The 17,345-nt window shown below is 41.2% G+C and overlaps 1 protein-coding gene across 4 annotated transcripts in view; it reads left to right on the top strand.

Moving 5' to 3' along the window:
- Positions 1-17,100, top strand: part of LOC114321498 (putative zinc finger protein At1g68190) — a 31,338-nt gene extending 14,238 nt beyond the window's left edge. For 2 of the 4 annotated variants that reach the window (XM_028268658.2, XM_028268659.2), the window contains 3 exons: positions 9,893-10,120; positions 12,387-12,679; positions 16,710-17,100. In XM_028268658.2, the coding sequence (XP_028124459.2) occupies positions 9,893-10,120; positions 12,387-12,679; positions 16,710-16,791 (603 nt within the window). In that variant the 3' untranslated portion in view covers positions 16,792-17,100. The remainder of the gene's footprint in view (positions 1-9,892; positions 10,121-12,386; positions 12,680-16,709) is intronic. The other 2 variants (XM_028268660.2, XM_028268661.2) reach the window with 1 other exon arrangement.
- The last annotated feature ends 245 nt before the right edge of the window (positions 17,101-17,345 follow it).

Raw genomic sequence — 17,345 nt, 5'->3', positions numbered from 1 at the left:
AAGAAAATACATAAAAATAAAAGAGGATAAGAGACACTGTATGGTCGTATCAGACCGATGTAGAAGACAGTTTATGGGGTCATGTCGGACCGTTGTAGCAGACAGTTTACGGGGTCATGTCGGACCGTTGTAGCAGACACTGTGTGGTCGTGTCAGACCGTTGTAGAAGACAGTTTATGGGGTCATGTCGGACCGTTGTAGCAACTAACCGAAATCAATGTCGGGACAGTTTACAGAGTCTTGTCGGACCCATGAAGGAGCTAACCGGAATCAATGTCGGGACAGTTTACAGAGTCTTGTCGGACCCTTGAAGGAGCTAACCGGAATCAATGTCGGAACAGTTTACAGAGTCTTGTCGGACCCTTGTAGAAACTAACCGGAATCAAGGTCGGGACAGTTTACAGAGTCTTGTCGGACCCATAAAGGAGCTAACCGGAATCAATGTCGGGACAGTTTACAGAGTCTTGTCGGACCCATGTAAAAGTTGCACCCTCAAAAGGTGTGCCCAATTTTGTCAAAAGGCGTGCCATCAAAAGGCGTGCCCAATTCATCAAAAGATGTGCCGGACATGATGGCGAGGCACGTGAGTACCTTGGTTGGCGTGCCCGTTTGTCGTCTGGCGGCAAGTGGCGCGCGATACGCGTGGCTGCCTCGGCTATTTAACCAAGACAGAGCTTGAGGCCGAGGCAGAAGCAAAAAACCTGCGAAATCCTCTGTAAAACTCTTCGTTGTGCTGAGAGAGAGAGGCTGTAACACTGTTGTGCTGAGAGAGAGAGTCTGTAACACTCTGTTGCGAGAGAAAAATGGCTTCGTCGTCCCGTGGTCTGCTGACTCTCTTTCCTGACCTCAACGAGTCAACAAGAGAGACAACTGGTGCGGTGGCCAGTGAACCTCAACCAAACACCTCTGGTTTTGCTCCGTTGAACTTTCCGATGCGGTCGGTGGAGCAAAAAATGGCGGTGCAAACTGATATTGAGGCCAATCAGTATACTCTGAAGTCATGTGTGGAAACCATGACGGCGGTCACAAACTTGTCGAACCGGCTGCAGAGTAGGACAAATGAGGTGCAGCATTTAAACGCCCAACTGGCTCTGCTCCAACGCATGTATAAGGATGCGCGAGCAGAGATAAGTGTGCTTAAAGCAGAAAACAAGGAGCTGAAGCGGAAAGCCACCGTGATGTTCCGATTTGGAGGTCCACCATATGCTGTAGTGGAGGAGCAGGGTGGAGTGATCGTGCCCAGTGGAGTGGGAAACACGGAGGCAACACCGGCAAGGGCCGCCCAGGACGGAGGCAAGAAGAAAAGACCGGCTGCAGAGTAGAGAAGAAAAATCCCACTGTGGGTGTGGTTGTTTTGTTGTTTTTGTTTTTTTTTTTTTTTTTTGTTTTTTTTTTTTTTGATGTAAAATGGGGATCGGGGTGAGCCCCGACATGAATAAAATGAGTTTGTGGAATGATGAATTTTTTTTTTTTTTTTTTTTTTTTGAAAAGTAAGGGAATCGAATAATAAAAAAAATATGGAGATAGTGATGAAATGATAAGCATGGTGATGATGAATATTAATAATGAATAAAAATAGAGCACCAATTAAGTTTTATAATAAAAAATAAAATTTGGGTGGTGAATGGGTGTGATTAAAAAGAAAAGTAAGCATGGTAATGATGAATATATAATAATGAATAAAAATAGAGCACCAATTAAGGTTTATAATAAAAAATAAAATTTGGGCGGTGGGACAAAAAGATGGTTTATAATAAAAGTGCACATGGGTTGGTTCCAGAGTTATATTGGTCTCTTCAACCACTACCTCTGTCTCTTTGAAAAATGAAAAGCTAGTCATCTCTCTCTCTCTCTCTGCACCTGGTCTCTCTCTCTCTGGCATGAACTGGTTTGGAGATGAAGAGATCACACGCATACACACATGCATCTCTCTCTCTCTCTCTAGATCCATGAGTCTCTTCGGTCTGGGCAGGAACCAAAGGACATTTCGCCCGGAGTAAGGGGGCACAGCTGAGAAAGCACATTGATGCAACATTAGGGAGTGGAAATCTGAGAGAAGCAGTAAGACTTCCTCCAGGGGAGGACGCTAATGAATGGCTGGCTGTCAACACTGTGGACTTCTTCAACCAGGTGAACTTGATGTATGGTACCCTCACAGAGTTCTGCACTCCAGAAAACTGTCCTACAATGACTGCAGGCCCCAAGTATGATTACAGATGGGCAGATGGTGTACAAATCAAGAAACCAATTGAAGTTTCAGCTCCAAAATATGTTGAATATATTGAAAACAGGGAAAGGAAAATGGAGGAAAAGATGGATGTGGATGGTGGAAATAATAGAGTGGATGATTCTCCGAGCCCAACCCCGAGAGAGAGAGATATCAAGCATCTCTTGTGTATATGAGCTGGTCTGTGGTCTGTGTGGAGGATGGGTCTGGAAAAGCTTGGTCTTCGTTGGCAGCCATTGTAAAGGCAGAGAAGAGCTTAATTATGGAAGAAGGTATGTGTAAAAAACAAACAAGCAGACTAGGTTGAGGTCCGGCGGGCGGCTAAGGTGAGGTTGCCGCCCGCTGGGAAGCGAAAATACTAGATTCTTAAACCTGCTCTGATACCATGTAGAAAATTTAATGTATAAAGAGAAATAGAGAATTGTATTATTGATTGATGTATTGATATATATTGTATTACAATGATTCATGATTCCTATATATAGAAGAGGGTGAGTGTGTAGTAGGTAAGGAGTAGGTGAAGTGGAGGTGGTAGTGGTGTAGTGGGTTAGGTTTAGTGGAGTAGGTGAGGTGGTAGTGGTGTAGTGGGTTAGGTTTAGTGGAGTAAGTTTAAGTGGGTGAAATAGGTGGAGAGTGTAGTAGGTAAGGAGTAGGTGAAGTGGAGGTGGTAGTGGTGTAGTGGGTTAGGTTTAGTGGAGTAGGTGAGGTGGTAGTGGTGTAGTGGGTTAGGTTTAGTGGAGTAAGTTTAAGTGGGTGAAATAGGTGGAGAGTAGGTGATTTTAACAAAAATTTTTTTATTTGAATCATGCCGATCTACTTAAAATTATTATTTATGAATGTATAAGCACAACTCTTAAGCTTGGAAGTTGGAAGAGTTACCTTTGAGATCCTAAGGGATTTTCTTTGGGAAGGAAAGGATGGAGGTAAGAAGGATCATTTGGTCAATTGGGGGGTAGTTTCTCTTCCCAAGGAGAAAGGGGGTCTAGGTAGGAAACTGTGGCTAGGAATACTGCCCTTCTTGGAAAGTGGTTATGGAGATTTCCCATTGAGAGTGTTTCATTATGGCATGCCATCATTAAGAGTAAGTACGGATTTCAAGCCAATGGGAGACTGTCATAGGCAATAATCGATCTCCTTGGAAATCCATTTCTCATATCCTTCTACTTTTGTATAGATTTCTTTCTATGAAGATGGGCAATGGTGAGAGTGTTTGGTTCTGGGAGGATGTCTGGGGGGTGATTCTTCTTTTGATGTGTCATTTATGCATTTATACAATGTGGCTTGGTCTCATTCTGCTTTTGTTGCTTCCTTGGCATCTTCCTGTATGGCACCATTCTTTTGGGATTTAAATTTTTCTAGGAGTTGTAATGATCGGAAAAATCTGGGGTGCACATTTTTGTTTTTTTTTTTTTGGCTTGAGGGAGTCTCTTTGTCTCCAAGCAAGGGTGGCAGGTAGGTTTGGATCATTCATCCTTCAGGCGCTTTTTCAAGCAAATCTTGCTTTGATAAAATCCTTGATGACCTAATATTCTCTCTTTTCCATTTAATAAAAGAATTTGGAAAGAGTTTATGACTTTTAAATTGAAGATCTTTATGTGGTCTTTGGTTCATGAATGCATTTTGACTAATGATACATATCAAGCAAGCAGGCCTAATCACTATCTTTGTCTTCAATGGTGCATTTTGTGTAGATCTTTGAATCATCCCTTCTTGCATTTCTGAGTAGCATTGAATCATTTTGTGTAGATCTTTGAATCATCCCTTCTTACATTTCTGAGTAGCATTGAATATATGGCAACATCTATTTCTATTGGTTGACATTCATTATGTGGTCCTGGGGGAGTGCTCAAATGCTACTAATTGAGTTTCGAGGATTTGGCTTCTAGGAGAGAGCAAAGTGATGTGGAAATGTGTCATTATTGCAATTTTTTTGCGAAGAATTTTTTAGGACAAGTTTGAGGATATTGATTTTTTAAGGGATAAAGTGTGATATGGTGTCGTTTTGGGCGTCTATCTCCCCTTCATTCATAGGGGTTCTGTTTTTTCTTTTTTCCTTTTTTTTTTAATTTCTAGATATTGGAAAGCGGTTTGTGATGTATAAATGTTTTTTAGTTTATTTGGTGTAACAGTTATTTTTTCATTGAAGAGGACTTCTTCTCCTCTTTTTGCTTCCCTTCTATTTCTAATCAAAGTCTGTACTCCTGGTTAGCGGGGCCCATTCCTTCATCTATCTATCTAAGGTTCTTCATAAAAAAGTTTTGTTTGAAAGAAAATTTCATTCTGACAAAGGATTTACTAATCTGGAAAGAAACTATATAAATACCTTTTCTCCATTGCTTACAAATTCTCATGCCTTCCAACACATCTGCTAATTTCTGTCCTAACATTCACTATATATCCAGAAAGTAGGCGTTATTTGCAACCAGTTAAAATGGCATATTAGAGGGTTTATTTTCCTAGAAAGTTCACTAACTAATCACTTGATTATTATTGATAAGCATGTACTCATGCATGCATATTCACACATTTAATACATGTTTTGATTGTGTGACCAGTAGCAACATATCATAAAATGAGGCCAAAATGAATGAGTTTGTTGAACATTTCTCGGTCTAAGAATATAGAGCATTGAGAGGGAAGATGTTTTTCCACTGTGATGATATTTTATACTGTATATAGTGGGAGATATAGATACCCTTCTAGGAGTAAAAAGTGCCTTTGGTCATTATAAATTCTTCTTACATCCTTAAACTCAGAAGTCAAAACCTCTGTAATTATAATTATCTAAACGGGAGTATTTTAACTGCTAATAAGACTAATAGCTGCTTTCGGAAACTCTTAGTTTGGGGTAGATGAAAATATGCTTCCCATGAAATACAACTCTCCTTTCCAGAGACCTGTCTCATTCTTTTGTTTTGATTTCCTTGAAAAAGTACACAACAGCATAGTTTTTTTCATAAGAATAATTTATATTGCTCTACATGAAACAACTATATTCCAAGTTTAGAAGAAAAATGTTAAAGATTTATACACATAGCTTGACATAATTTAGAAACAATAATCTGAAATCAAATTTAGTTATCATTACTTCAGTGTGTGTATGTGAACTTTTTTATGAGGTAACAGGATCAAATGTGAATTTCCTGTAGTTAGATGTCCAACAAATAGCGCCATTGCAAGATAACTTAGGAAACAAGTGATCTTTTTTTCTTTTTTCTCTTTTTTTTGTTTTTTTTTTTTGGAAACAAGTGATCTCATTCTGGAGAAGGAAATAATTATTTTTAAAAGTATAACTGAAAAAAAGGGTTGTTACTTTTGTGTTACTTTAATGCAATTTCCTTCATGGTATAAGTCATTTAGTTCACTGTCATCTTAATTAATTCATATTCTTTTCAAAATAGAAAAAGAAACTATATGCGTAGAATTCAATCACAGAAGCAGCGGGGAGGGGCAGAGAGAGAGAGAGAGAGGGAGGGACGGAGGGAGAGAGAGAGAGCAACCTCGCTTGTTCGCAGCTGCGTACCGCCATTGCCGGCGAGTGAAGTGAAGAGCAACCTTGCCTGTCTCTCTCATTCGCGATTTCTTCAGTCGTCTCTGATCTCTGTTCAGCGATCCAGCGAAGTTCTCCGCGGTACCCACTCTGCTCCCGATCTCCCCTCTCATCTTCTAAGTTAATGGTGCATTAAGGTGGAGAGTTTCCTATGCAACCGGAGCAAAACCTGAGTGTTTGCTGGTCTTGCCTTCCACCTGTTCGACAAAATGCCTAAGTGAACTTCTGTTACTGAGAAGTCATAAGATGATTAAGAAGAAAGAGAGAGAGAGACAGAGAGGGTAGCAAGCTATCAATGAAGAAGGGCAAACTAGCTAAGAGCAAATTAGCCAAGAGTAAATCAAAATGTAAATCTGTTAAGTGCAAATCAACCAAGGTCTCCTTGAAGGAGTTTGATAATTAGGTGGATGCTCAAATATCTACTGATGAGATGCCTGCTGTACTCCCCGCAGGTCTACACGCATCTGAGTAGCCCCCAAATCACTCATATCTGGAGATTTTGTGGGACCATGGCAAGGGCCCTCGAATGAAAACAAAAAGGGATTAAGGGATGTGGAATCGGAGGATAGCTCAATCGAGTGTGATTGTGTCGATCTATGTTTGTGTGGAAATCTTGGTACACCACGGTTGCAAATGAATGTGGAAATGCAAGTCTTAACTGAGCAATCATCAAAGCAGCACCAAACACCTAATGCATGGAACACACCAACTAGAGTGCTAATTGATCTTGAGCAGTGGCCAAAATTGGCCATTGTTTCCCCACTGGCGGCAAATGAAATGATAATGTCAAATAAACTTGGCTCACCCAGTGCTAATCAAAGGAAAGAAGTAATTGGTACTGTACGGGGACGAAATATCCTCTGCTTTCCGTACTCCTTGTATTCCAAGCTTCTCTTGGGGGCGTCTACCTGGTAACACAGAAAAGGTGAGCTTCCCGGCGGTGGTGTGCCGGAAAGACCCTCCGACGATCAAGTCAGTCCACTTGAGGAAGGAGAAGACAGATAGAGAGAGAGAGTGTTTTCTTTGGGGAAGAAGTTGCATACCTCTAACGTTCGTCCTCCTCCCTATTTCAAGGCTAGCCATGCAGCCTCAAGATTATGCGCGCACTACCTCTGCTGTCCTTCCCAAGACAGGTGGCAGTGCTCGTCTTTCACCACCTTACGCGTGTACAGGCTTAGTCCTCCCACCAGTACACGCAGAACTGTCTAATGGTATTGAAGCATGCGTGGAGCAGATGTCCTCTCCCTCATGCCATTGGCCCAGGTGGCACACCTGACCGCAGTACCACGACCGGCCTAACTCTCGCGAAGAACTATCACTACAGGCACTCAACCGCGCTATGCCCCACTGGACTGCCCCTTGTCAAAGGGGCAGAGGGATGATGGTCATGGGCTGGGCTGGTATTGACCGGTTTATCGTGGCATACCGGTCGCGAGGCATGCCGGCCTCCGTCCGTTCTACCTTCATCCGAGGTTATCTGGAATCTGCCCATCTCGGCTATCCGGTCAGAGACGTGCCATCCCTCACTTGTCCATAGTTTAGCCCGAGCTACCCGTAGCGCGGTCTCGCCACTTGGCTGTGTGCCCTATCGAAGGTTTGCTAGTCGCAGCTCGGCCAGGCTTAGTTCACGCCCGATCAGCCGATCTTTTTGACCGAGCAAAACAGACCCACGGCCCCCTCAATAGAGGAAACAGCACGGCGCCGTGAGGTCTGTCACGACCCGCCCTATCTTAGCTCGGCCGTACTAACGGCACAAATCTCCCCTCTCAGGTACCAAGCAACGGAAGAGTGTTGAAAATGTGCGAGCTTGTAGTAATGAAGATTTCGTTGAACTACATATGGAAGACACAATCTGGCAAGGGTGAATGTCTTGATGGTGATACAACTGCTATATCAGGTAAACCTCTACAAGCTTGGAGCTCTGTACTTAAAGAAGAGATTAACAAGGTGTCAAAAATGAAGTATAAAACAGGTGCCCATAAGATTGAGAACCTAGTAGATGGCATGTACAATGTCCCTATAGAGATCTCAAAAAAAGGCTTTTCTCATTGGGAAAATGCCTTTGTTGGATACTTCATTGATAAAAGATTCTCTTTCCATTATATGAAAATTTGGGCAGAGAAACTTTGGGAAAATTTACTTGAGGATGTTGTCTCCATTGATAATGGGTTTTTTATTTTTAAAGTAAAAAGTAAAGAGGCTATAGACAAAATTTTGGAAAATGGCCCCTATTACGTTGGAGCTAGATTGATTGTTGTTAAAAATGGCAACCTGTACTAAAACTAACAAAATGTGAATTTTCGAGTGTGCCGTTATGGGTGAAGTTGTATAATGCTCCTTTGGAGCTCTGGACTGAAGAAGGTTTGGGTTACATTGCTAGCATCATGGGAACTCCTCTTTATTTGGATGGGCCTACGTTCAAGAGAAGCAGACTTACGTTTGCGAGAATATGTATTGAAGTGCCAACAAATAAAGAGATCTCTGAGTCTTTCAAAAAAAAATTTGGTTATGGTGACCCATATGAGATTCAAGTTGAGGTTCCATGGAAGCCTCAAAGGTATGATGGTTGTAAGATTTTTGGTCATACCACTAATTTGTGTCCTCAGAAGCCAAAGACCTTGAACCCTCCATCTTCCAAACAAGAGTGGAGAGTCAAGGAGACTAACATATAAGTTCCAACTAAATGGGAAGTGGTGAAGAAAAAAGAGAGAGATGGTGGGCAATGTTCAACGACAGTGATAAACAAAGAGGGAGAGGCGCAGCGTTTCACCCCATCAACATCTAATGCTTTTGATGTCCTTAAATCATGTGATATGAGAGAGTTGGGAAATAGAGAATTAAATCAAGAGTTGTTGTGTCAAACAAAGAGCCTACAAAGTAGAGGGGGTCCATCTCCAAGTGATCCCATTAATGAGGAGACTACAAAGGCGGATAACAGAAGAAAACTCAAAGCGAAACTTCATTACTTGAAGAGTGCTAGAGGGAAATTTTGAATCTTTTGTTGTGTTTGGAGTGTTTGTCGTCTATAGGCTTAGTTTGTTTCTTTTGAGGGAGTAGTTTATTTCTTTGTTTATGTTTGTTCTCCCTACAAAGGATGTGTATTGAATTTCATTGTATATCTATCTTTCTTGGTTATTGTACGGGGAGCAAATATTCTGGCAAGCCCGTACTCCTTTCTTCCGAGCTCCGTTTATGTCCGATCACCTGCGCGCAAACAATGGTGAGCTACCCGGCGGTGTGTGGCCGGAAAAACCCTCCGACGGTCAAGTTAGCACACACCTTAGGATAGAGAGAGAGAGAGAGAGAGGTGTTTGAATATAAGAAATTCCTTACAAAGTGTTCATCTGTCGCGTATAGGGGGCGCAGACATACTTATATACCCTCTGCGCCCCATATCCACTCCCAGTCATCTCCTGACACGTGGCTCCGCTATCCCATCTGTCAGCATAAACTTTACCGATCATCACCTAATCACAACTGCCTGCCTTCTCAGCTGGAGCTCGGCAGCCGAGCTGCTCTATCCACGGCCGTGCTGTGCTTCATACCCAAGCGCTTCACTGGCTAGGCCCAGGGAGGACCGGGCTAGGCGGCATCTCGGCAAAGCCAAGCCCGGGGCACCTCCTGTGGTCGGCCTTCCTGCCGATCAAACGGTTTCCTCGATTGACCACGCCTTTCCGAGCGCCGGTCGCTCAGCTTGTCTGGCTTCAACCATCCCCTGATCAAGCAGCTCGGTCCAACCGAGCACTGCCTTGCCGAGCTTCTTTACGGTCCGGGGCGGCACACACTTGGCCCAATTCCTACCCGGGCCAAGTTCTGGCAGCCCATCTCCGGGCGGATAGTCGATCATCTCGGCCCCATGCACGGTTGGGCTCTCAACCTGCTCGGTCGTTGCCTCGGCCCAATTCCAGGTCATAAACCACCCTCTCAGTTATAATATGACTTACTTATCCAAAAAAAAGTTCGCTGTCATCTCGTTATATAAATTAAATGGCTTTCTAAATCAAATTTTGGTATATATATTTTTTGTATGACAGATGTGAATTTCTCATTCATTTGTGGGTATGACCTGATATTTAGAAATTTACATAAAAAATTTCTTCAATTGCCTTTTGCAGCTGTGGTCTCAAAATATGCAAGATCTTGGAATCTGTGAAGAACTAGCTTGCATTAATGATTTCAACATACCTGATGTTGATCTGACATTCCAAAACTTTGAAGAATTCTTTGGATGTGATCAAGATTTAACCAGAGCATTGTTTGATGACAAAGATATGACATGCTCCTCCGTGAACAAGGATACATCCCTCAATTGGTTAGATCACAGCCATGCAAAAGAAATTGAGGTTTGCATTGTTGTTGCTTTTTTTTTTTTTTGAAAGTTTAGTTTGTGATGTTTGAAGCATTTATTTCTGACATGTCATTAGTTTGGATGATGTGGAAACTTCTGCGGGAAAGCATTAAATGTTTGGCAAATCTTGGTAACATAAGAGGCAACTTATGGATAAACAACCCAAGTCGCTACAAAATACAATTCTTGACAATGTATGAGCAGTTTAGATGGTAAGGTTATTTACTGCTAATGGACGAAACTTCAAGAAGCAATATGTTTTTCATTTTAAAATTATTACAATAAGCTTGTCCATAGAAAAAACAAAGGAAACTAATGCAAGGAAAATCATGTCAACCAAGAGCTATTCTTGTTGATATCAGAGAGAGGTGCTCTCAGAGGTTTATGTTGATTGATGTTCAACTAGTGTAGAGTATATTGTAGTCTAATTCCAATATATTATGACCCTCAATGCCACATAATGTCTCTTGGTGTCTCGAGACCCCCATCTCTATCCTATCTCAGGCTGCATGGGTATTGCTGCGCAGTTGGTTATACTGCAGTCGCAATCTCATGGCTTAATGTACCTTAGTATATATACATTATGCATCAAATGGTTGTGAATCTTTACCGTAACTAGATATCCACATTCCAATGGCACTAAACCGTCCAAATTTAAATGACATTGTTCTTCTGGTGTTTGATAGCTTTGTACATGCACAAGGTGCTGTCATTTCTAAAGACAACCATAGTTTGATGTCTATTTAATCACTGAATTGAAATTGTTTCCAGTAATTCCGTTATTGTAAATCGTTGTTATAGCAATTGTAAATATGTAAAGATGTGTGCCAATGGATTCTGTTTAAGGCTCCAATATCATAGATATGCATGCTTAAGTTGTCTTGGCTGAGCATATTTGTCATAGATTCTCTTGTTGACAAGGAACAAAATTCTGTGTCATTTCCATATTTATGATGGATTCCCTAATTTTTCTGGCTGATGTTTTGGTTCCTGACCTGTGGTTGCATGACAATTTTACCTTGCTGGGTTGATCAACCTTATTATGCTTATTAGAGCTTGGGATCATTGTGCATGGTTAGTTGTTTCCTGTCACAAGACCGGAGGGCTAACTTGTTTTTGTTTTTGTTTTTGTTTTTGTTTTTATGTGACATATAGACTAATTGTGCCTTGCCACCTTGGTTCAGCTATTGTTTCTGTTATCGGTAGCTTCAACTCACGTGTGTCCTCATAGTATTTATTGGTAGCTTAAACTCATTGTCCCTGTAGACTGTAGTACTTACCATTTTTGTTTAAAAGAGTCCATGTAAAATTGTTTTCTCTTAACTGTACAAGCAGTATAATAAAAGTGTACCAACATTTTTCCAACCTAGCTATATGATGATTGAAGACAAGTAAGGAGGCTTGTTTGGCTTCTTAAGTGCATGCCAAAGGGTGCCGTGATTCAAGCATTTCAGCCAGTTGCCTAGACTGGGTGCTTTGACCTAAGAAAAAATTAGAAAAATCTAAAACTTGCATGTTTGAAACTGATTTATTTCAAACTCAAAGAGCAATATTGAAGCGGTAAACTCCCACCAAGTGAGATACATAAATATATATATACATGAAAAAGATTTATACTGCTAAGATGCTCTAAAGCTAATTAGATAAAATTTATTGAATGGCCAGAAAGTTTCACAAATCTTTTGCTGAACCCAAAGTGGTGGGTGGGGCTGCAAACGAGTCGAGTAATAGATTGTTCAAGCTTCGGTTCAAAACTTAATGAGCTTTAAAACATGTTCAAGCTTGGCTTACGACCTTTTAACAAGCCAAACACAAGTTGAGCTGGAGTGGATTGGTTTTTTTCAGTGCATATATGCTTATCGAACTGAGTAGCATTTTATTCAAACTTGGCTTGAAAATTTGACGAGCTTTAAAATATGTTCAAGCTTGGCTTGCTTACATAATGAGCAGATCTCAAACACGCATGAGTCGAGCTCGAGTAGCTTGGTTTTTTTTGGCAGCCATAGTGGTGGGTAGTTTGGTAGACATTAGACATATGTAGTAAACCATGCAGGATGCTTGTCTTGGCTTTCTTTATTCTGACAACTCTGTTCACAATGCTTAACCTCCTCACAAAGTGGTTTTTCAGAAGCTTTCTAATAATCGGTAATTTTATCGAATCTTGTTGTCACTGTATAAGATTATTGGGCAACGATTGTTTTTCTTCCTGATTCTCTAAATTACACCTTTCTTTTCTGTCCATTTTCCTTCTGTAATAACAGGATGCATCTGTTGCTTCATCTGTTTACATTATTCAATCAGCTAATCTAGACAAAGATATTGGTCTTTTTAGCTGTGAAGGTTGTTCTTATCAAATTCGACCATCTTATTCATCATTGTCGCCTTCACTTACAAAGTTCAGTGCTGAAAGCAATGCAACGGACTACATGGAAGGTTGCTTTTCACCTGTCATTGCAAGAGAGGAATCTCCATGTAATTCACCTGAACTGAAGGGTTCAGAATCCAACACCGAAGGAAATGCCATGTTGAGACACAAAGACAAGAAAGTGCGGCGGTGAGTATCAGCTCTCTCCTTGTTCCGATGATCTCCTGATTAATATCCCGTGCAAAACAAAAAATGAAAGCCCATCTGCCTGATTGAAGTAGTTATTAAATTGTTGACCACCAATTCATCTCAAAGCTTAAGGCTGTTAGAGACAGGGCCCAACTTTATTATTTATATTATGTCCTCAATATGCCACCTCACGTGTGGCCAGGCTCTCCTCAGCAAACACGTATTATCGGATAGGCAGTGAAGTTCTATTGTCTGCTCTGATACTATTTTAAATTGTTATGGTCAACAATTTAATAATTATATTTATGTGCTCAACAATAGTATCGCTGAAATAATACCCTCCTTTTCATCAATCGTCCTTTATATTACCTTAACTTCAAACTCCACCAAACTCCTAGACTAGAGTTGTAGCAACTCTTGTTTTGTCATTGTGGAGCTATTATAGTTTTGAAGCTTGATATGAGTTAATTGATAGAAAAACTGTTAAAACCTACTATTACCTACTCTACCTACTACACCTACCACCACCAATTACCACCTACTACACACCTACCACTACCACCTACTACCACCTACTCCACTACATCTCCTATATAAGGAGCCCCTCACCATTTGTAATAAATAACATTCATCAATCAATAATATATCAATTTTTAACATGGTATCAGAGCAGGTTTAGAATCTAGTATTTTCGCTTCACCGGCGGGCGGCAACCTCACCTTAGCCGTCCGCCGGACCTCAACCTATTTCGCTATCATTTTTTTCTTGTCAGAACATCTCTGTGTACTCTTCTAGGTTCGGTTAATATACCCTCTGTTGTTACTTACAATGCTCAGAGATCTGGTTACCTTCAAAGGCCAGAGGACATGACCACTTCAAGGCAAGTTTACAAGATCGACCCGAACAACCCCGGGTCGGACCTCGCCGGCGAGACCACCGCCGCTATGGCAGCCGCTTCTGTTGTCTTCCGCCACCACAACCCCTCCTATGCCAATGAGCTCCTGACCCACGCTGCTCCAAGACCCATCAGCTTCTCGTTCCCTCCGCCGTGCACGGCGTCACCAAGTTTTTCGATCTCCCTCCGGTGGAGTTTCACCGCCATTATTCCGGCCTCCGTCAGCACCAATCTGACCAAATCGTCCGTGGCGGCAGATGTCCCACCCGCTCCCCCTTCCGGCAACACCACGGTGGTATCAGCTTCCTTACTGGAACCAAAAATGCAAGATTCAGCTTTGGATATTCCAGTTTCAAAGGTAAAAGATCTTCAATGGAGGATTTTTATGCGACAAGAATATCCGAAGTTGCTGGCCAGATGGTTGCTTTTCTTGGTGTATTTGATGGTCATGGTGGTTCAAGTACAGCATACTCTCTCAAGACCCACCTTTTCAAGCATTTCAGTAGCCATCCCGATTTTATTAGACACAAACCCCAACTTTATTGTTGGGGCACGTATACATACATTGTTTTTTTTTTTATTATCAACCCACACTCTCTCTCTCTCTCTTATCTTTCCACTTTCAAACCCATAATTCTTTTTTTTTTTAATCAACCCATTCCCTCTGTTTTCCTTTCTTTTTATTTTTATATTATCCACCCACTCTCCCAACACACCCAGCCTCCTCTGTTTTTTTCCTTTCTTTTATTTTATATATATATATATATATATATATATGTTTATATCTTTTCCTTTCTTTTATTTTTCTTTTTTTTCAAACTCAAAAAAAAAAAAAAAAAAAAAAAACTAGTCACATGGGGTCTATTTTTAATGGCTAAACACATGGATTTAAAATCAACTTGGCCGAAAACAATGTCCTACACAATTTTTAGAATGGTATATATCATATGTGAATAATATATTCCTTAATTTTTTAGTGTGTGCATATTTCATTGGTAGGTGCATATTTCAATGGAAGTTTCGTTCTAACCAAATAAAAACATGTAAAAAAAAAAAAAAATACATAAATAAATAAAATGTCTGTACTATTCCAAACAAAACACAGATTCCACACAACCTCATTGCTTTTTCTCTTTTTTTTTTTTATTTTTCCACAAAAAAAAAAACAAAAACAAAAACAAAAAAAAAAAAAACAAACAAACAAACAAACAATTTACAAATTTGCCCAACACCCATATTTTATTCATCTCAGGGATCAACCCCGATCACAATTTTCCACACACATAAAAAAAAAAAAAAAAAAAAAAAAAAAAAAACCACCAAAAACACAACACCCAAAGCTTTGTTTTCTTTTCTGCAGCCGGCCAACCACCGACCTCACTTCTTCGCCTATTCTGCCGGTCTTTTCTTCTTGCCTCCGTCCTGGACGGCCCTTGCCGGTGTTGTCTCCGTGCTTCCTACTCCACCGAGCACGTTCACTCCCCTCTGCTCCTCCGCTGCAGCATATGGCGGCCCTCCAAATCGGAACATCACGGTGGCCTTCCGCTTCAACTCTTTGTTTTCCGCCTTTAGCACACTTATCTCTGCTCGCGCATCCTTATACATGCGTTGGAGCAGAGCCAGCTGGGAGTTTAACTGCTGCACCTCATTTGTCCTACTCTGCAGCCGGTTTGACAAGTTTGTAACCGCAGTCATGGTCTCCACACATGACTTCAAAGTATACTGATTGGCCTCCACATCCGACTGCACTGCCATTCTTTGCTCCACCGACCGCATCGGAAAGTTCAACGGAGCAAACTCCGGGGCGCTTGGTTGAAGTTCCAGTGCCACCGCACCAGTTCTCTCTCTTGTTGACTCGTTGAGGTCGGGAAAGAGAGTGAGCAGACCGCGGGAAGACGAAGCCATTTTTCTGGGCAACAGAGTGTTACAGAGTATCTTTCTCAGCAAAACGAAGAATTTTTCAGAGGTTTCTCTCAGTTTTTCTGTCTCAGCTTCTGCCTCAGCCTCAGCCTCCGTCTTGGTTAAATAGCCGAGGCAGCCACGCGTATCGCGCGCCACTTGACGCCAGACGACAAACGGGCGCGCCAGCCAAGGCACTCACGTGCCTCGCCATCATATCTGGCACGCCTTTTTATGGATTGGGCACGCCTTTTGATGGCACGCCTTTTGAAAGATTGGGCACACCTTTTGAGGGTGCGACTTTTTAAGGGTCCGACAAGACTCTGTAAACTGTCCCGACATTGATTCCGGTTAGTTTCTACAAGGGTCCGACAAGACTCTGTAAACTGTTCCGACATTGATTCCGGTTAGCTCCTTCATGGGTCCGACAAGACTCTGTAAACTGTCCCGACATTGATTCCGGTTAGTTTCTACAAGGGTCCAGCAAGACTCCGTAAACTGTCACAACAACTGTCACAACATTGTCTGCTACAACGGTCCGACATGACCCCATAAACTGTCTTTTACATCGGTCTGCCATAACCATACAGTCTTCTACAACGGTCTGACACGACCATACAGTGTCTCCTATCCATTTTTTATTTTTCAGATTATTTTCTTGTTTTGTTACTCTCTCCAAACTCAAGTTGGTTAGTTCATATCCCCCTTGAGTTTGCGGGGGCTGTTAAAACCTACCATTACCTACTCTACCTACTACACCTACCACCACCTATTACCACCTACTACACACCTACCACTACCACCTACTACCACCTACTCCACTACATCTATATAAGGAGCCCATCACCATTTGTAATAAATAACATTCATCAATCAATAATATATCAATTTTTAACAAAAACCTTGATCTAATAATACATGCATAATTTGTTGTGTTTATCGGAAAAGCATTGATCATAATTAGGAACAAAACTTAGTTGCTTTTCTTACCTTTTTTTCGGGGGACGGGCAGGTGACAGTTTCAAGTATTTTTAAGAATGTGTATGATTTTTGCAGGCAAAAACAGAGGGCTTGTAGTTTTTGTGTTTAGAAAGTGTTTTCAAGTCTTTCTAAGAAAGCATATAAATTTTGGGTTTGTACCATCTTGCTTACAAAGTGATAGGGGCAAGGTATGCTTGTTTGCAGATAAGGTTTGTCAATGCTCATATATCACATTGTAACTAATTTGATTTTCAGGTCTGGTAAACAAAATCGATATGCATCTCACAAAGCTAGAACTGACTCACGGAAGCGTGTAAGGGGTTGTTCGTTTTCTTAAGGCAGAGGGCTATGAATCTGACAACATTGATGTGACACAACGAAGCTATTGAAGGTACCTTCCAGTTTCTGCATAATGGTGTTGTACATAATAAGGCGAGCTAGGCACTTCAACAACTTGTCCATGGGTATCCTCTTGTTTATAACTCCATTTCTACCAATTCTTTCAAGACTTAAATGTATATAGCTTGTCCTTTAGTTTTAACAGGGAAAAAAATCAAAAAACAAAGAGCTAAAAAGAAATAAGGCTTTGTATTTATCGAATTCCCCTATTTGGCTTGAACAAATATAATAGCCATCTCTCTCTCTCTCTCTCTCCCCAAAACAAAAAATGAATGAATGAAAGAATCGACATGTGTACATGCATATGGCCAAACTGGCTTGACAAAGAACATCAATTTTTCATTAGGTCAGGGGTATGCAGTAGATGTGGCTAGCTTAACCATGACTTAACAAGAAAGTGTTTTGATTGGGCAAATGTAGGATAATGGGTTATTCACCAAATAAAAAAAAGATTGTGAGCTCTAATTTATGAGCTCCTCTAGAGAGTTCTAA

Source organism: Camellia sinensis, chromosome 5, assembly GCF_055761805.1.
Source record: "Camellia sinensis isolate YWXY chromosome 5, ASM5576180v1, whole genome shotgun sequence".
Lineage (NCBI taxonomy): Eukaryota > Viridiplantae > Streptophyta > Magnoliopsida > Ericales > Theaceae > Camellia > Camellia sinensis.
This window is presented reverse-complemented; position numbering and strand designations above follow the sequence as displayed.